Below are 24,985 nucleotides of genomic sequence, written 5' to 3' on the forward strand. Positions count from 1 at the left end.
GCAGTCGCTCATGCCTGTAGTCCCAGCACTTGGGGAGGCCGAGGAGGGCGGATCACCTGAGGTCAGGAGTTTGAGACCAGTCTGACCAACATGGAGAAACCCTGTCTCTACTATAAATACAAAATTAGCCGGGCATGGTGGTGCATGCCTGTAATTCCAGCTACTTGGGAGGCTGAGGCAGGAGAATCGCTTGAACCCGGGAGGCGGAGGTTGTGGTGACCCAAGATCGCACCATTGCACTCCAGCCTGGGCAACAAGAGCGAAACTTCGGGTCTCAAAAGAGTTGTGTTGGTCTCACTTTGTTGCCCAGGCTGGAGTACAGTGGCACCATCACAGCTTACTGCAGCCTCAAACTCCTAGGTTCAAGTGATCCTCCCGCCTTAGCCTCCCAAGTTGCTGGGACTACAGGTGCACACCACCATGATTGGCTAATTTCTTTCTTTCTTCTTTTTTTTAAAGAGATGGGTCTCAGTATGTTGCTCAGACTGGTCTTGAACTACTGGCCTCAAGCGTCCTCCTGCCTCAGCTTCCCAAGTTGCTGAGACTACAGCCGTGAACCACCATTCCTGGCTATCTCCCTGCCTGTCAACAGTCACTTCATGGTGTCTGGGTTTCATCTCTATGATCTCTAACTAGATGGCAAGTTTCTGCAGGGAAAGACTACGACTCTTTTTAAGAGGAATTTTATGAAGGACTTAGCAGAGCCTGGTACACTGAAGGCAAATCATAAACGTTTATTGATGATGATAAAACTATTTATGTCAATATTCCTACAAATCCACCTTCTCTCTCTGGTAATCTGAGCATCTCTAGCCAAACCCACCCAGGCATCTGGGTGCTCACCTGCACCACCTGGGCTGACATTGTTCGATACAAGGAGGGCTGGCCTTTTCTCTAACCTCAGGCTGGTCACTGTCTGACTGACTCTTCCTAAAATTTCTGAGGGTGCTGTGGGAACCTAACACACACAAAATATGTACTTAAGATTACTTTCTACAGGCACTGGCAGAATTCATATCACAAGACTTGGGAGGCCAAGACAGAAGGATCACTGACCTCAGAAGTTCAAGACCAGCCTGGGCAACATAATGAGACTCTGTCTCATTAAAAAAATAAAATTAAATTAAAAATTAAAATAAAAAAAAGAATTCAGATCACTGAGACAGAAAAAAAACGAGGTGCACATTTTTTAGTTTTTCTTTTCTTTTTTTTTTTTTTTTGCCATCTCTTCGGTCAGAACGTCTGGGCCTTGGGCTGACCGGCAGCAGGAGGAGCTGCCTCCTCTGCACGAGAGGCTCATGGAGGCCTCAGGAAGAAGCCCCAGGCTGACGTCAGTGGCATAAAGCTAGAAAAAGCTGTGGACGATGGACTAGGTCTTCCTTCTTCACTAAGTTTGTTCACGGACTTTTTATTCATTTCACAAAACCACTGATTCCTGGATTTACAGTAGAAAGAGCTCAAGGGTGAGTGATACAGTGTTCTTGCCAGGCTCTGCATCCATAAAGTTACCTGGCAGACAGTGAACATCCCACTCACTCCCCGCTCTACAGAGTGCAAAATCCCTGAGTTGGGAAGTCAGGAGATGCCACATCAAGATCTGGCAGGGCTCCTCATTAACAGGAAGCATGGAGCTTAACCTCTGAGATTCCGTTTTCTCATCTATAAATAGGGTTATTGTCTATTGTACCTACCGCACAGGACTGTCATGGGATTGAGGAAAATATAGGAGGTAAAAATATTTTAAAATTTAAGTGTGGGCCAGGCACAGTGGCTCACGCGTGTAATCCCAACACTTTGGGAGGCCAAGACAGGTGGATCACTTGAACCCAGGAGTTCGGGAACCAGCCTGGGCAACATGGCAAAACCTCATCTTTACAAAAAGTACAAAAACTAGCCAGTCTCATAATCCAGTTTCAAAATAAATAAAAATTTTAAAAACCAATAAATAAGAAAAATAAAACTAAGTGTGGTACAGATGAAAAGTATTATGAGCAGGGCACAGAAGTGCCTGCTGACAGATGAACACAAGTCTCTAAGCCGGTTTCTCCTCCGCTTTCTTCCCTCAAGGTGTAACCTGATTCTAATCCAGAAAACCCCCAACCTGCCCTCAGGTGGCATCTCATCTCTCTTCCTGCCTTTGCCTTTACTTGAGACAGGATCCTTAAAGATCCCTAGGCCCTGTCCGCAAACCATTATTTTATGACTCTAACACTGAAGAAAACCTTCTCTGTGAAAACTGCAATTTGAAGAGCATTAACCTGCTCCCAAGTGAAGCGCACGGAGGATGGCACCACCACCAGGAGAGGCCACTCCTTCCGGTAAAAGGCTGCGATGCAGATGGCTTGGATGGTCTTCCCCAGGCCCATGTCGTCAGCGAGCAGCAGGCGGCCTCCTTTGGCTATGGCAAAACTGAAGGCAGACAAGGTGAGGACGGCATGTTTCCCGGGGCACGAGTTCATCTGCCCTCACGTCCGGTGGGTCAGCACTGCCAGGTGAAGGCCACCGCACTGGCCAGCCCAGGCCCAGCCCACCACCAGACTTGCTCCCCAGAAGGGAAGGAACATGGGCCAAATAGGGAGCAGAATAAAAAAGAGAGAGAGAGAGAAAGTCCCAAAAGGAAAAATGTGGAATGTGGTTGAAAGGTAGGGAGAAGATCTGGAAGATGATTAGGTTGTGGAGGCCAAGGAAGGAAGTTTCCAGTGAGGAGTCACCTCAGCCCACTGTATGCAGGGCCCAGGGGACGTAAGTGGAGGAGGGTGATGGGAGTCCAGGACTAGCACTGAGGAGGGCAGGCTTACTCACTCCAGAGTCTGCCCTGAAAGGAAGGAAAGGGTCAGGCGCGGTGGCTCATGCCTGTAATCCCAGCACTTTGAGAGGCCGAGGTGGGCGGATCACCTGAGGTCAGGAGTTTGACACCAGCCTGACCAACATGGTGAAACGCCATCTCTACAGGCACATGCCTGTAATCCCAGCTACTCGGGAGGCTGAGGGAGGAGAATCGCTTGAACCTGGGAGGCAGAGATTGCAGTGAGCCAAGATTGCACCGTTGTACTCCAGCCTGGACAACAAAAGCAAAACTCCATCTCAAAAAAAAAAAAAAAAAAAAAAGAAAGAAAGAAAGGAAAGAAAGGTTGGTGGGGTGAAAAGAAGGCTTTCTGAAGATCGGAGAGCATTCAGTATGCATAAAGGCAGAGAAAGGGGCTGGCAAAGACAGAAGATGCTGGTAACGAGAAGAGAGGTAGAGAAAAGGATCAGAGGAAGGGTGCTTGTCCAAAAGGGAGCACCGACCTCAGCATTGAGTTTTTCATTATGGCAGCCTCCAGGACCCTAAAGCCCCTAAGTGCAGCATCCCTTGCTAATAGTTTATGAATAAAGGTGTATTCCACTATTTCGGAGCCAGATTGGCTGGGGTTGGAGTCCCAATTCCATCACTCAGCAGCTGTATACCTTCATGCACATGATTTAACCTCCAGCCTCAGCCCCCTCAGCAGTAAGAAGGGAGTAATAACAGTACCTATCTCATGGAGCTGTGGGAGGGTTAATAAAGCTAATACTGAAAACAGTGCTTGGAAACATCATAAGCGTTAAGGAAGTGCTTCTATCATAACTACTATTCCACAAAAAGAGAAAGAATCAAAACACAAACAGTAAAAATGACTTGCTCGTGTCGCATGATGAAACAGTGAAAAGCTAAAAGGATCCCAAGTGCCAGATGTCTGGTCCTCTGTGCCAAATACTAGTCTTCTTTCATCTAATCTCTGAAAAATAGATCATTTGCTCAGAATCCTGATAATAAGCCGCTGGGATAGCTCTTTCTCTTTCCTTCTCACACAGTGAAAACAGAGAATGTCACCTCTTCTAATCAGCAGCTAGCAGGGCTGACAAGAAGTCTAGGCTACACTTGCCCTTTCTGAATTGCCTGGAAACACCGTTTCCAAAGATGGAAAACTGGGTAGCAAATCCCCAGGCAGCCCGAGGCCAGTAGAGTGTGGGGACAACAGGCATCATGGCATGGCACCCTTCTGTTCTCCCTGCAGCCTGAGCGGGCCCCTGCATGAGAGAGGAGGCAGCCCTTCCCAAAGCCCTGCTCTGGCGGCCTCACCCTCCACTGGGGAGGAACGGAGCCGAGCGGTGGGCTGCCTCACCTCTCCAGAACAGGCACAGCCTCCTCCCTGTACACCCACCTCTATGAAATCTTCTGGACCATTTCTGGGATCAACCCACAACACAGACAGATGGGGGGAGGGCAGGTGTGAAAAGATGTATTTTCTACCTCACTTTCTGATTTACAAAATTGGTGGCCAGCGAGGACAGGCAGTACCTAAGCAACGGAATCCATGGAGAGCCCCACGCCCTTTGAGCGTCTTTTGTTTCAGCCTCCTCAGCTTTACCATCTATAATTTCCAGAAGTTTGGTCTATCCGCATCCTTAGAGCAGAACGGACCCCCTGAATTTCACATTCTTTCTCTCCTTTTTCCCCTGCCTAGCGGGAGCCCAACTAAGGGACAAAGTGGCCAAAAAGTGACAACAAAGACAGAAAAAGCCTGGATAACAGAGGAACAATAACATCATTAAATGTCATCCTCCACAGGATAGTTGAATATAATAGAAAAAATTTTCTGGAGTCCTGTTTACAATTTATGCTTTTAAAATTCGAATTGTAGTATTTATATTATTATTATTTTTATGATTTATTGAATAGAGACATTGATTTTTTTATGTTATGTCTACAAGGCAACATGATTGTAACTACAAATATGCAAAATTAAACATATGCCAAAATCGGAAAAAAAAGAAAAAGAAAAAAATGCCATACTCAGAAATTAATCCATCAGAAAACACAGATTTAAGCCCCAGTTCCACTTTTGGCAGCTGAATAACTTTAGGCAACTGACTGTCTTTCTGAGCCTCAACTCATTCACCTGCTGAAGAGGCTGACTTGGATATTAGAAGATGCTGACATTTCTAAGAGATTTTGCTTTATAAATTAAAGGGTGTGTTCAATTGTAGTTCTTGCATTAAAGACAACAAAACACGGAATTGACAGCCCTCCTCCCCCAATGCCAAGCCCCCACCTCTTCAGAGTATGAAAGTTAAAATCTGAATTTATTTAGAAAATTCTGAAGAAAGATTACAAGTACTGTTAGCAGCTTTAGAGCCACAGAGGGAGAAACAGATCTGCCCTGGGGCGCCTCACACACAGAGCCTCTCTCAGGGATAATGGGGTAATGCGTAAGACCAGCACCCACCACGTGGGCCCAAGGATGGCTAACAGTGCCACGAAGAACTTGGATGCTGAAGGCAGGGGCTGCCCAGGGGGTGGGGCTGGGCAACCTCTACTGCAGCTTTAATAAAGAGCCCAGAGGAAGAAAGATGAAAGGAAAAAACCATCCTGAGCCTGGTTCAAACAAGGCCCAAAGGACATCTCACCAGCTGGAGGACTGGAATGGCAATGCCAGAGGACGTTTTGCAGAGTGTGCTATTTAAGAGAGATGGAAGGAAAGGAAGAAAAGAATTAGGGGGAAGGGCTGGGCCAGGTAACGTAATAAAGTGCATTGTGTCCAAACAGCACACCGAGACCCAAATCCTGCTAGAGATGATAGCCAAGCTTTCACCAAAATACCACAATCAGGCTTCAAGCAGGCAGGCTGTCGCGGTATGTCAGTGCCATTGATAATTTAGGTTCCTTCCCTTGCACAGGGCTCTATGTTCAACTACACTGTCTAATAACAGCTTCTTATTTCTAGACAGACTATCAAGACTTCCTCTTTCTTCTCCTTGAACTCCCATATTTTTAAGAGAAGTCTAGTTCAAATCTGGCATTTTGCTTCTCCCAAGAAACTCTGGAAAAAAAGGAAGGATGTAGGTTTACCTTTTTTCTTCCTCTAATAAGAGCACCTTGACTTTCTTTTGGAGAACTGCCACCTCCCACTTTTGATCCAAGTAATTTAGGTGGGCAGGTCTTACCCTCTGGTTCCAGGGATGGGCCTATCACCAAGTCTAATCAACAAGACCTCAAGCCTCCAAGGCCACAATGACTGGCTCCAACGTTGGTACCAGACTTAAGTCATTGCAGTGTTAGCCCAATTAGGAAAAAGATGCTTCTGTGTGTTGCTAAGCTGAGAATGCAAGCTGGAAGCCCCTGGCTGCCCGAGCTGCCACACTTGAGGAGCACCTGCTTGGGAACACAGCAAACGAACAGAAAGCAGATCTGAGAGAGGACAGCAGCCTGATGAGATCTTTAGAGATGCTGGATTTTCTCTTATAGGCACTGAGAAATCTCTTTCCTTAAGCTAGTTTGAATTGGGTTTCTGCATACCTGTAATTCAGAGTCTTGATTAACCCATGGAATTTGAAATCAATGGTTACAATAAGGCTTTGGTAACAGCACACCTGGCTGTTTAATGCCTACACTCTTCTAAATTTTCATCTATCCGTGGAAAATAGAAGTTCATAAAACAGGAAGCATCTGAATGTGGTCTGTGGTGAGTAATGAAATTCGAGCAAGAGAGGAAGAGAGAAGAAGATCAAGAACCTACTTGACTCCAGCTTTCTGAAAGGGCATCAGATTAGACACGAGCTTGGGGTCCACTTCAGAAAGGTCTGCCTCTGGGACATCTGGCGTGAGACTGAGAGATGTCTTCTTGAGCTGAGAAGCAAATGCCAGGGTGAGAGTCGTGGGCAGAGGATCCAGCTGAACTTGTGGGAGGCAGCGCACCTTTGCAACTGGAAAGAAGAACAGAAGCATATGAGCTGGAGTGTTCATGCCCAAAAGATTTGGAGAAAGAGGAGCTTTGGGATATAAATATTTCCTTCCAATGATGCTGGTCCTAGGTCCCTATATAATGGGTGGAGAAATCTCTCCTAGTCAGGATCATTAACCCAAGTGGGAAAAATAAATTACTTGGGATCTACATGGAAATGAAAGCAAATGAATTGCACTGACCTTGCTTTCTGAAAGAATGCAGTCTCACCTGATTTTAAACTTCAAAAACGAGGGAAAAAAAACCCCACCTTTATTCAACAGAGAAACAGAAAAAGAATAAACCACAGAGATTAAAAAAACACATAATTCTTGGGAGAAGGAGGCTGAATTACAAATTAAAAATGCAGAGAAAAAAATGATAGACCTAGAGACCCCTGGCAGTGGAATTACCGTTAAATCACTAACACAGCCTGCTGTCCTGCAGGCTGTCACTTTCAGGATGTTCTTCCCTTTTATCATTTTCCTTTGAAGAATCTAATTAGAAGAGTAGCCATTATTTACAGATCGTCAATTGCTCTTTATCCTTTACCTTTTCAAGGGCACCCTGGGAGTGAGAGTGACCCACCAAGAGGCCAATTGTCCTCCGGTATTCAGTAAAGGAAACTACAAAGAGAAACTGGGTATTATTTTACTTCTATCCAATATTATTTGGAATTCTAAGGCTGGTTCTCTATTTCATATGGTCATGTGTGATCGTGTTTTCTTAATACCCTCACAACTGATTCCAAAAGTCTTTCACCACAGCCATCAATCGGTTACCACCGTAAATGCTGATGTGAACGTGCAGGGCTGAGCCATCTACTGCTACCTCCAACTGCTTTGTATTTCAATATATTTAAGTCCATTTCTCTCCTCCACTAAATATAAGTACCAGTTATTTCTGGAAACAGTTTCCACGAAAAGAATCACCATGAGAGGAAATTAGGTAAGGTTGAAGGCTTTAATACAAAATAGACTGTCCATATTGATGCACAAATACATTTTATACCTCCAAATTAAATCTTAGCATGCTGATTTCTGCACACTTCAGGAGGCTGAGCACTCCATGTGCTTTCAGAAAAACCATTTTCATTTTAATTCTAGTGATCTTCAGAACTCAAATACCTGATGAAAGTTACGAAAGGGATGATGAACTGGCTGATAGAAAATGCAGTGCTTTGTAGGCATTATGTTCCTTCAGCTATTTAAGAGGAATAAAACCAACATCTACTCTGTCTCCTACCAACTGCTGTCTCCAAAATCCTATGCTGCAAGTTCAGCCATCTCGGTGTTTCTGAGAAAACCACCATTCCCTGACAACAACTGTCTCTACTGTCCTTTCCCTGGTACTAGGAGATGACAGACGTGCTGTCTGGCTTCGTGAGTCATCTAGAAGTCATTTCTGTAAAATAGCTCTTTGGCAGAATGCTACTAGCCACATAGCAGAGATGCTAATGTTTTCAAATAGCAGCTGACAAGACAAGATTGTTGAGAACCCTTCTGGACTGACAGCAAGGGGAAAACAAAAGGCCTTATGCCAATTTCACTGGGGGCAAAAGGCCTGAGTCACTTAGAAAAGAGGGAGGAGGAAAGCTTAGATTCTCCTTACTAGAGAAAATAACTCCCACTGCTTCACCAATGAGCATTCACGTACGCAGGTCTTATTGTCATTTCGTCATTAGTTTCCTAGGCACACGTTTACTAGCTCAGGGTCAACCATCTAATTTCACTCATGAGGAAGGAGAGCATGGGGTGAGGAGGGAGGTGGGCATTCCCTTGGTTCACAGTACTTGCAAAGAAATTGGAACTAAATTGGAACTGGGCTCTATTCTCACTGCTTTCCCTCCCAGCTTCTTAGTATAGCTGGCTTCTAAATTTTATAATGGGTCATGTTACAAAGGCAGATGGCAATTCTAGTCTTATTTCTGTCACTGACTTTACTGTGACCCTGCGATGCTCCCAGTAAGAAAAGCCACTGTTTCCTTTCTCTGGGCCCAACCTTCTCTCAGTCTACGAAATAGGAAGATCAGTCTTATCTTCCGTGAGACACTGTCGTGATGAGATAGCAGGTAAAAACTCTAAATCTAGAATCTTCACTCAGGATCCATGGAATCATTTTTATCAAGTGCAAAATTTTATTTGTGGCCATTATGTGCATTTTTTTTCTGGGTGAAGAATCCATTATTTTCATCAGGTATTTCAAGGAATGTGTTGTCTGCAAAAGATCAGGAACCACTCTACAATGCTGTGCGAGTCGTAAGTCATGGTTTTTCAACACTACATTTATCTACTAATGCCGTAAGTGTCCTGCTTTTTGTTGTTCCGTAAAAGTCAAGACTTTATAGCTAACATATTTGTGTTTCCTGATTGAAAGACAAAGGCGAGAAGGAAAGAACTCACTCCTATTTCTCATCAACAATTCAGCTTTTGCAGCCGGGCACGGTGGCTCACGCCTGTAATCCCAGCACTTTGGGAGGCCAAGGTGGGAGGATCACTTGAGGCCAGGAGTTCAAGACCAGCCTGGCCAACATGGCGAATCTCCATCTCTACTAAAAATACAAAAATTAGCCAAGCATGGGGATATGCACCTACAATTCCAGCTGATAACAGCAGGAGGCAGACAACTTCATAGGCAGACAGGGGTGGGTCCACAGTGAAACCCAACCTTCAAGCCGAAGACAGACTAAAACCTGAAAACCGGGCTGCCAGTTCTAGGTGGAGTCCACAACCCAGAGTGAGAACTTCCTTAGTGCCTTTTAGCCAACTGAATGTGCTTTTTCCAGGCCTGCCCATGGACCAATCAGCACACATGCCCCCATTCTGAGCCCAAAAAACCCTGGACTCAGCCACACGTTGGGACTACCCACTTTGGGTCCCCTCTCCACTGAAAGCTGTTCTGTTGACCAATAAAACCCTTCTCTGCCTTGCTCACTCTCCAGTTGTTCATGTAACCTCATTCTTCTTGGATGCAGGACAAGAATCTGGGACTCGCTGAATAGCAGGTGAGAAAAGGGCTATAACACGTTCCTGGTCTGCTCGCCAAGCTGCGGGCAGTGATGTGCTCCTGTTTGCCGGACCACAGGAGTGAAGAGCGGCAACCTTTCTGGGGGCCCAGACCTTGGGACTCCCGGAGCCAGAGCTGTAACGTGCTGTAACACCCCCTTGGGGCTCCACGGGTGCTGGTGTCCTTAAGTTTTTGGGCGCCAGCACATTCCCATCATCCAGATGCTGGTGCCCAAGGCAGAAGCTGCTTGTGGTATGCCTAGTCCAGCTGCAGCCTCACACGGAGCGAGTGCCCATGCCACAGTCTGGAGCTGCCTGCTCTGGTGCACCTGGCTGTGTGCCATGGCCAGACCCTACACTCACTCACTCACACACCCTCCACTGCTCCATGCCTAGCTTGCCCTCAGTGAGTGTGGAATCTGGACTAGTAGCGTGAGCCGAGTGGGCAGAGCAAGCCCAGCAGCAAGCCCAGCTGGCAAAGTGGCACCAAAAGGATTCTGTGTAACAGCTACTTGGGAGGCTGAGGCACAACAATCGCTTGAGCCTGGGAGGCAGAGGTTGCAGTGAGGTGAAATTGTGCCACTGCACTCCAGCCTGGGTGACAGTGAGACGCTGTCTCAAAAAGAAAAAAAATTCAGCTTTTGCCAAATAATTCCCTCTAAATCACAAGTTCCAAATAGTAGCAGCCAGAGAGTCTCAAGATCAACGTGAGCCATCCTTTCTGCTTCAGCCAGCATTTATTTAGTTATCATTTCATATTCAAACCTAATCATGCAGTTCACAGCAAGTTTTGCTCAGGGAACCAAAGGCTCTTCCTTTATATGTAATTCCTACGTCAGGAGAGCAGATAGAGATTAAAGACCACCCCTTTTTTTACTAAAGGGACAATGGGACCCAGAAGGTTTAATTATTTACCCAATGTCACACAGTAAGTCACATAAGGAGACAAAAGGAAGGAACCCAGTTTTTCCCTCACATTGAAGCCCTAGCCTGCCAGGCAAGATGTCCAATGACTCAGAGCTCCCAGGGTTGGTTCATGTCTGTCCTGGCCTGATTGGTACCCACAGATGACTCCTTCCTTGGTTTGGGAGACCCAGTAGGCCGTCAGGATTGGGAGTAAAGTAGAGGAACATAAGCTATGCTAGCTGCAAATCCAGTGCAGAATTGAAGAACTGGCTGCTTCTTCATGCACTTATGCTGTCTGTACACATACCCCATGCCTTGGTCAGTCTGTAAAGTGCTTATTACAATGCATAAGTCCCTGGCCTTGACTTCTGCTTCAGACAGAACTCTATTAGGAAGTCCATTCCTAGTGAGACTCTCCTATCTTTCATGATCATCCCACCCAGTTTTAGAAGTACACTGAGAGCTTATTCTCAGAAGTAATCTATGGTCACTTCCACCTAAGCTAAGCAAACCTAGCTCACTTCTAATTCCTAAAGTCTATGTACCCTTGCTTCCAGCACTTCCATGACAGCAGGAAGGTTTCCCAGGCCTGGGAAGTTTCACTACTGCCACCTCACCCTTATGGCAAAAGAGGCCCGGCATTTGTCTGGGCTGTCATAAAGCCGCCGTCTCAGTGGATGTGGACAAGGCTCCACCCTCACCTTTACTTACCCTGTACTCAAGCATCCCACCACACCAAAGGAAGGAGAAGATTCTTCGAAAATACATCAAATTTAAGGTGAATTATTAAAGCTTAACAAAGGATGATATAAAACAAGTAAGGAAGGCTTCTCACTTAGTTTACTGTGCTCTTCCAAGAGAAAGCTCCACTTCCTGGTCTTGACATCTGCAATGACAAGAAATAAATACACAAATAGGACACCCTGTCCTCCTGCTACGTGATCACACCTACTCATTTAGTACTTGGCTTCATAAACTTCCATTAAGCTTAAAGACAATGTGGCAGCTGGTCCTGTACCTAGCACTGTGGATAGAGAAGTTAGGAGAGTACTTTCCCTGGAGGCTTCCCCAATATACTGGGAGGAAAGAGAGGCAGAGATGCTGACAACACTGGGTTGTAAGGGTTGTGATAAAAGGTGCCACAGGATACACGGCTGGGGAGGGTCTAGCAGGTCAGAAATGCCCTGAGTGACAGGGGTGATAACTGTAGCTCACACCTAAGCAGCATTCACATTCAGCCCGGCACTGTGCCAACACTCAGTGGCACCATCTCATCTGCCCTCCCAAGTGGGCTGTTGTTAACTCCATTTTACACATGGGAAAGAAGCTGCATGTGGTCAGAGTGGTCAAACTGCCAAAGTTTCCATTTCAGCTCTGCCTCTTGCTAGCTATGTCACCTTGGGCAATTCACTGTAACACCTCTCCCTCAGTTTCCATATCTAAAAATAAAGATACCACAGCCCCTACCTCACTGGTTACTGTGAGGATTATGTGAAATTAAAGTAAAATGCTTATAAAAGTATGACTGGAAAACAATGAGCACCCTAAAAATCCAGTTATTATGAATTATTGTTAGTGTGATTATTATATCATCTGCTAATTAGCATAGTGTAGTATAAATTACACACTTTATCAACTAAACAGGTGAGCATCTTTCTACCCAATGGTGGCTCATTATTTAAATAGAGGAATTTCTCTACTAATCTATCTTTTGAAAAATCAAGGACGCTTGGTCTCGGTAAATGCTATCTGGGCAGCAAAAGTTCATTCTTCGCTATATGGTTCCTTCAAAAGCAAGGTGGTCAGAAAGAGGCATCTTGGACACAGTGAGTCAGTTTCAGGAAAAAGCAAGGTCGTCCAGGTACAACCGGATGGAAGGAACAAAGCAGACAGACTAATCTTAAATGCAGAACTAGAAGAGGAAGGCCCTTCCTGACAACTTGATTCTCACAGCGGCACAGCAGCAATCAGGAAAAGTTGTGAACAACAGCTGAGGCAAAGGAACCAATCATGGTTTTTGGACATCTGGGTGTGAGCAGTATCAGTATCAATACTTTCATGGTACCCACTCCCAGAATGCAGACCATGTCAGGAGTGTGATCTCACAGGCCAGTGACAGACACACATCACTGTATTTGCCTTTTTTATCTTTTATTGAGATTGTAGCCCAGGCTGGAGTGCAGTGGTGCGATCTTGGTTCACTGCAACCTCTGCATCCCAGACTCAAGCGATTCTCTTGCCTCAGCCTCCTGAGTAGCTGGGATTACAGGCTGGCACCACCATGCCTGGCTAGTTTTTGTATTTTTAGTAGACAGGGTTTCATCATGTTGGCCAGGCTGGTCTCAAACTCCTGCGACCTCAGGTGATCCACCCACCTCGGCCTCGCAAACTGCTGGGATTACAGGCCATTACACCTGGCCTGTATTTGCCTTTTACGGGCCACCCCAAGCTGAAGCCAAACATCCAAGGGGGCAGGAAAGGCAAAGGATCTAGGCTGTTGTGGAGCAGCTCATTTCACGACCTGTCTGGGCCTCGCACAACTCCCCTATGCCCTGCTCACCAGCCTGCCCTCATCAGTCCAAACTCCATCCATCTAAGGATGATGACGTAGCAACCAGCATCAGCCTCCCCCGGAAGGAACCAAAACCCTGATGAAAACTCTTGTTGAGCAAGCAATTCTAGAGGCTTCTTCCAGGACGATGCTTGAATGTGAGGTCTCAAAGGCATGAGGTTTTAAGTACTTAAGTTCTACCTGATTAAGAACAAGATTAAACCAATTCAAGAATGGGGAAACACCAATCCATAAAAACTACATCGTTTTTAAAAAAAAATGTGGCCCAAGCTAAGAATGACACCCAGGAGTCCAGAATCTATAGCTGCTTCTCCCCTATTCTGACGGGGCAGCTTTTGAAGAACCTCACAGAAAGATAAAGCAAAATGGCCAGGCGTGGTGGCTCACGCCTCTAATTAATCCCAGCGCTTTGGGAGGCCAGGGCGGGCGGAGAAGTTTGAGACCAGCCTGGCCAACGTGGTGAAACTCTGCCTCTACTAAAAATACAAAAATTAGCCCATTGTGGTGGTGGGTGCCTGTAGTCCCTGCTACTCAGGAGGCTGAGGCAGGAAAATCACTTGAACCCAGGAGGCAGAGGTTGCAATGAGCCAAGATTGCGCCACTGCACTCCAGCCTGGGCAACCGAGTGAAACACTGTCTCAAAAATAAATAAAATACACCAAAACTATTCTGCCTTGGCCAGTAGATTTCAAGATTGGCTTATAATTAGGCTCATCTGAAGACTAAAAAAAAAAAAAAACAAAAAAAAAAAACAAAACAGCAATGTCCAAGTCCCACCTCAGACAAAATAAATCAACTTCTCTGGATAAGAACCAGGCATCGGTGTTTCTGAAGTGGCCCCGTGATGCTGACGGGCAGGCCGAGGGGAGAACTATCATCATTTTCAAACTATGGCATCAGCAGCAGCAGCAGCACCAGCTCAGGGAACTTGTGAGAAACGCAAATTTTTGGCTCCATGCTCAAGTTCTAGAATCAGAAACTCCGGTAGTGGGGCCCAGCAATCTGCGTTTTAACAACCCCTGCAGGCGGTTCCCTGCATGCTCAAGTTTGAAAACCACGAAGTTTGCATATGGAAAAGCATTTATTTTTATGGCAACCACCTGTTTTTTTGCTCTGCAAAGGCCCAAATAAAAACAGATGGGTTTTAAATGGCTGAAGCAGGATTTACCTGCTTCCACCAAGAAGACATTGACCAGGGGGTCTTGTCAATGGGGTCTTCTCTTTGGAAGGCCTTAATGACAAAACAGCCGCCACTGTATGTTTACTATCTGGAATAATTAACGTGTCATCTTTCTATAGGAAGAGGAGCAGAACGGGAAGGCTTTCCCAAGAAAGTAAATTTTGAACATTCAAGGTAGAGAAAAACACCCTATGTTGAGATCACAGACCATACTACACATTCGGGGAATCAGACAAAGACCAATTACTTGCCGTATCTTCTGGAATCCATCTGTTTAAAAAGTGCAATCAGGTCCTGTGAATAACCGATGTCTGCTTCGAAGTAGGCCCTGGATATGAGCATGCATCGCCCTTTGACAAAGGAAAGGGACGGAGCTGATGGAAGGCCGGCCTGTCCCTCACTGCTGGTGGAGGGTGACTCGCTGCTGCCATAGGCCCATTCCAGAGGCTGCAGGTTGACCGTGGGGAGGCTCTGGGCTGCTTTCACTGCCAAAGAAGAAGAATCGAACAGAAGTGATAAAGCAGAGGGCTATGATGTGGCTTTGAAACACAGGCAAGGGAAGAGGGAGAAAGTGGGGAAGGGACATGGTGAAGAGGCACTAGGTTTGGCAGGAAGGCAAGAAAAGGCACTGTTAGATTAGGAAGGCTTGAAAGTGTTTTTTAGTTGGGGCTTTGGGAATTTCAATATTTGTTGAATGTAACTTTCCATCTCCTTAAGTTTTTCTTCTTTTTTTTTGAGACAGGGTCTTGCTCTGTCACCCAGGCTGGAGTGCAGTGCCATGATCATGGCTTACTGCAGCCTCAACCTCCCTGGCTCAAACCATCCTCCACCTCAGACTCCCCAGTAGCTGGGCCCACAGGCGTGCACCACCACATGGGGTTAACTTTTGTATTTTTTGTAGTGACAGGGTTTCGCTATGTTGCCCAGGCTGGTATCAAACCCCTAAGCTCAAGCCATCTACCCGCCTTAGCCTCCCGAAGTGCTGGTATTACAGGCGTGAGGCACCGTACCTGGCCTCCCTACATTTTTCAAATCAAAAAATTTAAAATTCAGAAATTAACAAGGGGAAGAGGAAGCTTACCAGGATGAATAAACTTATTAGATAATTTCTGGCACTGTGTTGGAGAAGCCACTGAAGTCAGCACACCACAAATCACCCAGCTAAGCCTACTCCTAGGTCGCTACTCTGTCTACTGCTCAGAGAACAAAGGAGTGAGGACCAGGATCACCAGGTCACAAACACACAGTTCTAAACATTATTTCATCTACTGCAGATGCATTTTTATAATTAACAAATTCAACTATATAACACTAAGCTGTCAACAGACACACACTGAAGTGAAAGGCAAAAACCCTGAGTAAAGAAATATAAAAAGAGCTTATGCTTTAAAAAAGTATTAAGACCACAAAAGAAGAGGATAGAGATGTAGCCAATTCAAAATAGGAGGAAAAAGACTAACAAACATTTGAAGAAATGTTTACCTTCATAAATAATCAGAAAAACAAGAGACTTTTTTACTTATCAAACTTGTCAGAATTACTTATCAAAATTGATGAGAAACAATTAGACATCCATATTGCTAGTTGGGAATAAAACCTTCTGGAAAACAATTTGGCAATTATAGCAAGAGCTCTAAGAATAATGATTCCACTTCTGGGAATCTATCCCAACTACCAATTGAAAATACAGACCAAAACTTAGGTACGAAGGTGTTCCTCTCCAGCTTTAAAACTGGAAAAACTGGCAGCAAATTAAAATCAAGCAGGGAAAAAAAAAAAAAAAACAATTTAAGCAATGTACGACACATTCATAAGACAGAATGGCATACAGCTATTAAAATGTATTTTGTACTAAAATTTTTGGAAAAGACAAAAGTAATTCAACAACATGAAACCATTTTGTGAAGGCAAAATGGCCCATTATGATAATGGACACATTTTCATCACTTAGAATTAACTGTTAACATTCAGTAAAATAAATATGCTTTATGCTGGAGCATTAAATTAAAAGGGCAAAATAAAAATTATATGCATATATAAAACTTGGTATTTTAATGCATAGAAAAAAGGCTGGAGGGTATGAAACCAAAATGTTAATAATGGTTAGTTGAGTGGGGAGATTACAGGGGATAGTTTTTCTTCTTCACACGTCAAAATATGTTCTACAGTGAGTATGTGGTAGGGTTAATGAAGCAAAATCCAGAGATACACCTAAAGCAAAATGACAGAAAGACTGATACAGAGACAATTTTATGTTATACTGATTAAAAAGCCAGTCACGACACACAATGAAGAACCTATCTGAAACTTAGAAATACAAGGAGAAATTCACAAATCCATAATTATGGCAAGGAATTTCAAGGTTTATCTCAGCAGGCAAAAGGCCAAGTGTGTAACACATTGGTAAAGATATAGAGGAGTCAAACAATCAGGAAAGTTCATCTAAAAGCTATATGGAGAATTTTTTTGTCTCTTCTGTGAGCTTCATGGAGAAGTATATAGGCAGAATTTTGTACCCAATAAACATGGTCTTCAAAACATGTGGAGCATTACACAAAGCAATGGTAGTCAGGCACAGTGGCTCACACCTATAATCCCTGCACTTTTGGAGGCTGAGGCAGGTGGATCACCTGAGGTCAGGGGTTCAAGACCAGCCTGGCCAACATGGAGGAAGCCCCATCTCTACTAAAAATACAAAAATTAGCCAGGCGTGGTGGTACACACCTGAAATCCCAGCTACTCAAGAGGCTGAGGCAGGAGAATCACTTGAACCCAGAAGGCAGAAGTTGCAGGGAGCCAAGATTGCGCCACTGAACTCCAGCCTGGGTGACAGAGTGAGACTCTGTCTTAAAAAAAAAAAAAAAAAAGTAATGATATCAGACAAAAAACCTAAATGAATCTGCAAAAGCAGGAGTTGTCTAAGCCACCAGGCACCGTGATCACAACAAGGGTAAAAGACAAAACAAACAACCGCAACAGGGGAAACCACTGGTTTAAAATCACCAGCAATGAGAATACCAGGTATCAAAATCTGCAATCTTTATCCAGAGCCGTGGGTCTCCCCCTTCTAACACCAAACAAATGGATTAAAAAATGAGCCCTCTTTAGACGGAGCTAGCAGCAAGCAGTGTTACGGATTGAATTGTGTCCCTCCGAAATTCATGTTAAACACACAGCACAAGACCTCAGAATGTGATTGTATATGGAGACAGGGCCTTTAAAGATTAATAAGTTAAATGAGGTCACCAAGGTGGGCAACAGTCCAATGAATGGTGTTCTTCTAAGAAAAGGGAGAGACTCTAGGGATTTGCACACACAAAGGAAAATACACACAAGGACACAGAGAGAAGGCAGCCGCCGCAGGGCATGGAGAGAGGCCTCTGAAGAAACCAACCCTACCAATCTCAGGCTTCCAGCCTCCAGGACTGTGAAAACATAAACTTCTATTGTTTAAGCCACCCAGTCAGTGGTACTTTGTCATGGCAGCCCTCACAAACTAATACGCTAGCAGCTACCAAAGAAAGAGATATCGCCTAATGTACACATTTCAAGAGGCCAAGGAGAAAACCAGGAAATTCTACAGGGAGCTGTCCCATCACCGGCCCAAACCACCCTCCCCAGAAACTGTACTGGTGCCTCCAGATCATCCTACCTCATGCCCCAAATCTGCAAATCGGCCTAAGCATACCTCCTTATCTTTTCCCTTTTTAAGCTGGGGGGGAGGAAGATAGGATGTAGAAATGGCAGGTGGGGGAGAAGAGTAGAATAAATGGAAGATGAAAACACATGTGGCTGACGCTTTAACACACGTGTGCAGGCTCATGTGCCAGGATCAAGTGACAAAAACTTCAGTGTATGACAGTCTTCTCAGAAGACAGAGGGACGTAACCAGGTACTATGACCAGACACTGCATTAGAACTTGCCTGGCCAATGCCCCCTCCTTGCATTTTTGAGTAGTTAGCTGCACAGAGAGTACTCTAAGGATCTGTGCTGTTTGCGGAACTGTTACCTTCCTGGGAGCAGGGGCTGGCAGGCTGCCTGAGCTGCCTGTCACTGCTGGGGCCAGCATAGTCTGGTGGGAACATGTAGTCTGAAGTCATACTGTCTGGGTTTGAATCCCAGTTGTACAACTTATTGGCTATGTGACCCTGTGTTACTGACTCATCCTCCCTGGGCCTCAGTTTCCCCATCTGTAAAAGTTATTATGAGGAATAAAAGTTAGCTTAAGGGGCTTAGAATTGCCTAATGCATAGCAAGCATCATTTACTGCTAGCTTTTGTTACTATTACCAATGGTCTTCACCCACAGAGCTGCTTCATTAGGCTAGACATAGTGGGAAGGAGTGTGCGGTGGTGCCCTGAAAGCTTTCACCACCTGTAAAGCCATGCATACCATAAGCTAGACTACATGTGATACTCCAGAGATTTTCAGCGCCAGGTCACCCTCCATGAGGGACAACCATGAGCCTACTTACTCAGGGCACTATAGTCATTCATGCTGAAGTTCCACGTCTTGGTGTCAGGATCTGAAATAAAACAGAGGGCTGACTGTGGTTACAATTTGTACTTGGGCACTCAACACAAGCTTGTCTTCTAAATGAATCAATGAATGCACGCCAAGTTCAAAACAGCTGGCCAGCAAGCCCCCACTGATCTATACAAATCTCTGTAGAGGACAAACAGTAAATATAGATAATTCTTTTATTCCATGTAGTGGAATCCAACTCAGGCCCTGGGAAGTTACGAACTTCACCTAAGAGGACTGAGGGCAGAGTTAGGACTAGAATCCAAGTTCTCTAGGTCGTAGTGTGGTCAGGAAAAGCAATATGAGGAGCAATGGCTCTGGGCTGTAATTGAGCTGGTCATATCCTGACGCTGCCTTTCCAGACCAATGAAACTGGGCCTGTCACTTACTCTTGCTGAGCCAGTTCCATCGCCTTAAAAACTGAAATTACATCTACTTATTTAAAAAAAACTGCTGTTCAGCTTAAGTGCTACAATGCATATAAAGCACCTGGCAGAGGAAGCATCTTCTCAATAACATTCAACCATTCTCCAGATGGCCATGTGACAACCATCAAGTTGGCAGCTGTTTGAGGGAATGACAATTTTTTTTTTTTTTTGAGAAGGAGTCTCGCTCTGTCACCCAGGCTGGAGTGCAGTGGCCAGATCTCAGCTCACTGCAAACTCCGCCTCCCGGGTTTACGCCATTCTCCTGCCTCAGCCTCCCGAGTAGCTGGGACTACAGGTGCCCGCCACCTCGCCCGGCTAGTTTTTTGTATTTTTTTAGTAGAGACGGGGTTTCACCGTGTTAGCCAGGATGGTCTCGATCTCCTGACCTCGTGATCCGCCCGCCTCGGCCTCCCAAAGTGCTGGGATTACAGGCTTGAGCCACCGCGCCCGGCCGGCGGGAATGACTATTATGAAGGGAAACACAAGCTAAAATTGAAAAAATTTTAACAACTGCATGGACAGAATGTGCCAATGCACTCTCCTAATATTTATGAGAAACTGTTAGATTAAAAGAGACTCCAAAAATCAGAAAAAAAAAAAATCACCAAACACCTGAAGAACAAAGACATTACCATATCTCTTGCTGGGCAGGCTCTTAAACACTGCAATGAGTTCTGCATTGTACCCAATTAACACCTGGAAACGATCGCCGTTCCTTATGCACTTTCCCTTCTGAGAGATCACTCCTTTTTCGACTGAGGACCCTGACTTCTGTTGGAGTCTTCCTTCTGTCCCTGAGCTCGAATGGATATAATAAATGTTCTGCCCCGAGGTGGAGGCTTTTGCTGTCTCGGCCTCTAACTTAGCATCCCTGGGAGGCTGTCCAGAGGAATGAGCTGGTGTCTCTTGGGAACTCTTTGCTTTGGCCAAAGGCTCATGAGTTGGGTGAGCAAAGGGTGTGAACCTGATCTCAGGTGAAGCCTCGGCATGACCTTGACCTAACCCATAACTCAAGAGCTGCTGTTTAGGGACCTCTGGAGGACTTTGTGCCAAGGGAGGAGAGATTCCAGTGACAGCCATTTGACTTCGTGGGCTGTGGCCTGGGCAGGCAGCAGGCATTTCTTCTGGCTTTTTCCATATTCCCTTTGCTTGAAAACTGTGGGAATCATGAGGTCTTTGGTCAGCATTAGATGAGCTACTGAGATTCTGTTGCTTGAAAATTACACCATGGCTCACTGGCTTACAAGACTCCCTTGGGAAATTTTGGGATGGGCCTTGCTTGGCCTGGGATGGGTTGCCAGCAATGCAGGTGCCCGAGCTAGTCCTCTGATGCTGTTCTGCCAATAACTTCTCGGCTCTACGGGCCAGAGCCTTTTGTCGATTCTCTTCAATTTTTCTCCTCTGCTCCTCTGTAAGAGGCAAGGACATTTTCACAGAGAAATGCTTATGCAGGAATGTCAACCTTTAATTGGAAAATTGGCAAAAGCTGTGGAAGAAAGTAAGCAGAATTAAATGAACATTACATGTATTAATTGCCATGCTCCAACCATGATTTTAACAAGCTTTTGTCCCAGAAAATGCATAATGAGCACAACTAAAGGATATATTAAAGTTTCTTTTATAATTGCACACACACTGAAATAGTAGGTAGCATATGATAAAATAAAGATCCTGATCAAAAAGCAAAAAGCAGGCCGGGTGTGGTGTAATCCCAGCACTTTGCCTGCTGAGGCAGGCAGATCACTTGAGGTCAGGAGTTTGAGACCAGCCTGGCCAACATGGTGAAACCCTGTCTCTACTAAAAATACAAAATTAGCCAGGCGTGGTGGTGCATGTCTGTAATCCCAGCTACTTGGGAAGCCGAGGCAGGATATTGCTTGATTCTGGGAGGCAGAGGTTGCAGTAAGCCAAGATCATGATACCGCACTCCAGCCTGGATGACAGGAGCCAAATTCTCAAAAAAAAAAAGCTAAAAAGGCATTTCAGAGGCAATATTTCTTTCCTTCCCATGGCCCAGCCAAGGTGAGTTATCAGAACCTAACAAAGTTATGCAGTGCAACTTAAATCCATCAGGATAATGAGAAAGGTCACATTTTTAACCAGAAAGCATAATAGATTAGACTGAAATAGACCAACCAACCACCTACCATGGCGTGACACTTGCTAAAATAGTCTCTTTCCAACCTAGAAGAAGGAAAAAAAGCATTAGCCTCCCATAGACTGCACACTAAATTCTCCCCTCACATTCACCCCTTTTTATCATTCCTGGCACATGAGTCTGCCTGTGGCTCAGTGCAAGCCACAGCAGCTGGCCTTAGTACCTGATTTCCAAAACACAACACATGGGGCAACTGACTAACTCTCCTGGGAAAATAAGGGGCAGAAAAAAAAAATTATGTGTTCACTGTGCAAATTAAGATGCTACGTAAAGATGTAAACAAAAAAAGAATAAAATTAATCTGTAATCTTACCAGCCATCAATAACCAGAGTTGAAATTAATAATTTAGAGTATATAGTTCGGATTTTTTTCATCCATAACCACATGGCACATATTTAGGAGACATAAGATTTTATTATAAAGTAGTATCATTGTAAACATTCCACATTGCATCCTGATTATTTTTTTCCGTGAATTTACCCGGAATATTTATTTTCCTATGAGCTGAGACATTTTTACAATATTTTAGAAGCAGGCGGCAGAACACCAATTTGTCTGGCTTGGTTCAGACTAAATAGCCTGCATCTAATGTAATGCTGTGTAACGGTCAGAATGATGATGTAGGGGTACTCCAGTAGCACTGCTTAGGCCTCTGGGCAGCTATAGCGTTCAAAGGCTTCCTTCCCTGCTGGGGCTCTCTTTGGCCAGAACCCAACCCTTCTCCCAACTCCGCCACCACGAAGTATCTATCCTCAGAGAACTTCCACCTTCTTCCACCATTAGCAGTTAGGAAGGGGTGAGGAGGGAAGGGAAAGGTTTTGGAGGTGCACAGCAGAAGCCCTCAGTCTCGCTGGGTAACACACTACTGCCTAAGTTTCCAACCAGGGGTCTCCTGCACCTCCAAACTCCCCAGATTCCAGGCCTGGTGAGCTGTCTCCACTAACCAGGGAGATGAGGCCATAAGACCCACTGATCAGCCCCAAACCATAAATCCATCCCGCCACATGGACGCCCCTCTTCCTCTCTAGGCAGGGACCTCTACCTCTCCGGCATTTCGGGGCGCGCCTCACCCGGCCTCAAGGTAAGCGGGCGCCACGCCCCACTCCCACCCCTACGATCTCCACTTGGATTCACCCTTCCCATTGGCCCACTTCCTCCTCCAGGCTAGCATTGGTCTCGTCCGCCTCCGCCGCCTTCCTGCCAGTCTACCACTTTCTCACCCAGGGAGGCCCAGAACGCGAACCGCATTCGCCCCCGGCCCTGACCCCAGGCGCGACTCCAGAGCCTCCCGAGAGGGGCCAGGCTTCCGAGTGGACGGTTAGGCCCCGGGTATTCAAGCGCTGGGAGTTCACCCGCCTTATCGTAGCGGCCAGTTCTGAAGGACTCGGCCACCGCTGAACTACACTTCCCAGCAGGCAACGCGGCCTCAGTTTCGCTTCCAAAAGTAAGACAAGAACGCGAGCGGGGCTGCAGGGTCTTCTGGGACTTGTAGTTCGGGACGGGAGCCTGGCGAGAAACGGGAGCTGCAACGTCATGGGCGGCGAGAAAGTGGTGCACCCTGGAAGTTGTAGTTCTCCAGAGGTTTAGCCAAACGCCAGGTCCTGAAAGCCTGGGACATTGAGGTTCCCAAATCCGGAGTCTCCTGTCTCCAGAGGGCATCCCAGACAGCCATACTAACTTGGCAGCTCTTAATAAAAAGTATCTCCCCAGGGCATCCATTCCTGGTATTGTTATACTTGCAATTTAAGCCCCACCCGCTGCGCCCGCCTGCCGTCGTCGTCATCATTGCGGTCATCGGTCACTGCGTTTAGCATGAATATGAGTCACCTCATTTAACCGCACTACACCCTATGGAACACATTCTTGTCCCCATTTTACAGAGGGGGAAATTGAGACAGCTAGTTGATAATGTTTCTCAAGGCTTTATTAAGCTAGCTTGTGATTCTGATTCCATAGCCCCTCCTCTTGAGAGAAGATGAGTCATGAGACTTGAGTCACTTTACCTCATCCTGAGCACCAACATCCTGAGCTATCCTGAGCACCATTGGTGATAAATATAATATTTCTCTATCATCAGTGTGCGTATGAATGTTGCTATTGTTCTATTTTCAAACATGGCTTATTTAAAAACAAACATGTCTACTAAAGGATTTGGAAAAAATAGACAAGACATGCTAAGAAAAAGGAAGCACAGCAACGTGTGTAGTTTGATTCTTTTTTTTTGTTTTTTAAATCCTTACCTATACATGTATGTAAACTCAAAGGTCTGGGAAGGAAACTTGAAAACTCACCAAACTGTCCGGGAGCAGAGTGGCATGGAATACAGTTTTCAGCTTTTTAATCTCTGTTTTTCAGAATGATTTGAATTTTCTAAAATAATAATGTAGAACTTGTGTGACTTTTGAAGCAATAAATAATCTTCCTTCCTCCTTCCTTCCTTGCTTTTTTTTTTCTTTTTGACAGAGTCTCACTCTGCTGCCCAGAGTGCAGTGGTGTGATCTTGGCTCACTGCAGCCTCTGCCTCCTGGGTTCAAATGATTCTCCTGCCTCAGCCTCCCAAATAGCTGGGATTATGGGTGCGCACCACCATGCCTGGTTAATTTTTGTATTTTTAGTAGAGACAGAGTTTCACCATGTTGGCCAGGCTGGTCTCAAACTCCTGACCTCAAGTGATCCACCTGCCTCGGTCTCCCAAAGTGCTGGGATTACAGGTGTGAGCCATTGCGCCTGGCCCATTTTTCTTAAATAACAAAGACACTGCCTGTCTTAGGGGGTTTGTGTGAGGTTTAGTAGTAGAAAGTATTCAAATCTCAGCTCTGCCCTTTTTAGTGACCTGCCATACCCAGTGACTGGGCCTCCAGTTTCTCATCTGTAAAGTAAATGTAGAAAACAATACCACCTTGGTAAATCCCCTTGTTATTAGAATCAAAGCAGGGTATTATGAGGGGAAGTGCTTAGTGAACTGTGAAATCCCAGAACAGATAAGAGAGGGATGTCGTTATTATTTGAGGTAAATCTCTTATATCGTCCATTTCTCTATACCTAGTGCTCATTTACTACTGTATAGTGTGAACAGAAACTAGTTAATGAACACTTGTCCCTGCCCTTCCTGTCTCCCAACAGAGTCAGTTAATTTGCTAAGAAAGCTGAGTGCTGTGCACTTGACTCATGTCTGTCACCAATTCATATGACCATCACTTCACTTTCCTGGGCCTCAGTCGTCTCACCTGTAAAATGATATCCTGCTATGACATATGCTAAGAGGGCCTGTGGGCCAGCAGATCCTAATCTTAGATCCTAGAATTCTTATAGATTCACAGATCTTACCCCAGAAATTCCAATTCAGTAAGTCTGGAATTGAGTTAGAAGATGTAATTACCTTTCTAGCTCTAACATTCTAAAATTCTAAGAATAGGAAATTAAAATATGCATTTGAGGCCAGGTGTAGTGGCTCATGCCTATAATCC

General features: G+C 45.3%; 1 protein-coding gene across 4 annotated transcripts in view; it reads right to left on the reverse strand.

Moving 5' to 3' along the window:
* Positions 1–22,968, reverse strand: part of SMARCAL1 (SWI/SNF related, matrix associated, actin dependent regulator of chromatin, subfamily a like 1) — a 65,714-nt gene extending 42,746 nt beyond the window's left edge. For 2 of the 4 annotated variants that reach the window (XR_004053189.1, XM_010362317.2), the window contains exons 1-8: positions 22,739–22,968; positions 21,507–21,543; positions 19,992–20,845; positions 18,882–18,932; positions 14,658–14,891; positions 11,490–11,540; positions 6,540–6,726; positions 2,259–2,409 (exon numbers count right to left, since the gene is read on the reverse strand). Coding sequence is in view for 3 of the 4 variants with exons in the window: in XM_010362317.2 (XP_010360619.2) it covers positions 2,259–2,409; positions 6,540–6,726; positions 11,490–11,540; positions 14,658–14,891; positions 18,882–18,932; positions 19,992–20,787 (1,470 nt within the window). In the remaining variant the exon portion in view is untranslated. The remainder of the gene's footprint in view (positions 1–2,258; positions 2,410–6,539; positions 6,727–11,489; positions 11,541–14,657; positions 14,892–18,881; positions 18,933–19,991; positions 20,846–21,506; positions 21,544–22,738) is intronic. The other 2 variants (XM_030916437.1, XM_030916438.1) reach the window with 2 other exon arrangements.
* Positions 22,969–24,985: the final 2,017 nt, after the last annotated feature.

This window comes from Rhinopithecus roxellana, chromosome 14 (genome assembly GCF_007565055.1).
Source record: "Rhinopithecus roxellana isolate Shanxi Qingling chromosome 14, ASM756505v1, whole genome shotgun sequence".
NCBI classification, from domain to species: Eukaryota; Metazoa; Chordata; class Mammalia; order Primates; family Cercopithecidae; genus Rhinopithecus; species Rhinopithecus roxellana.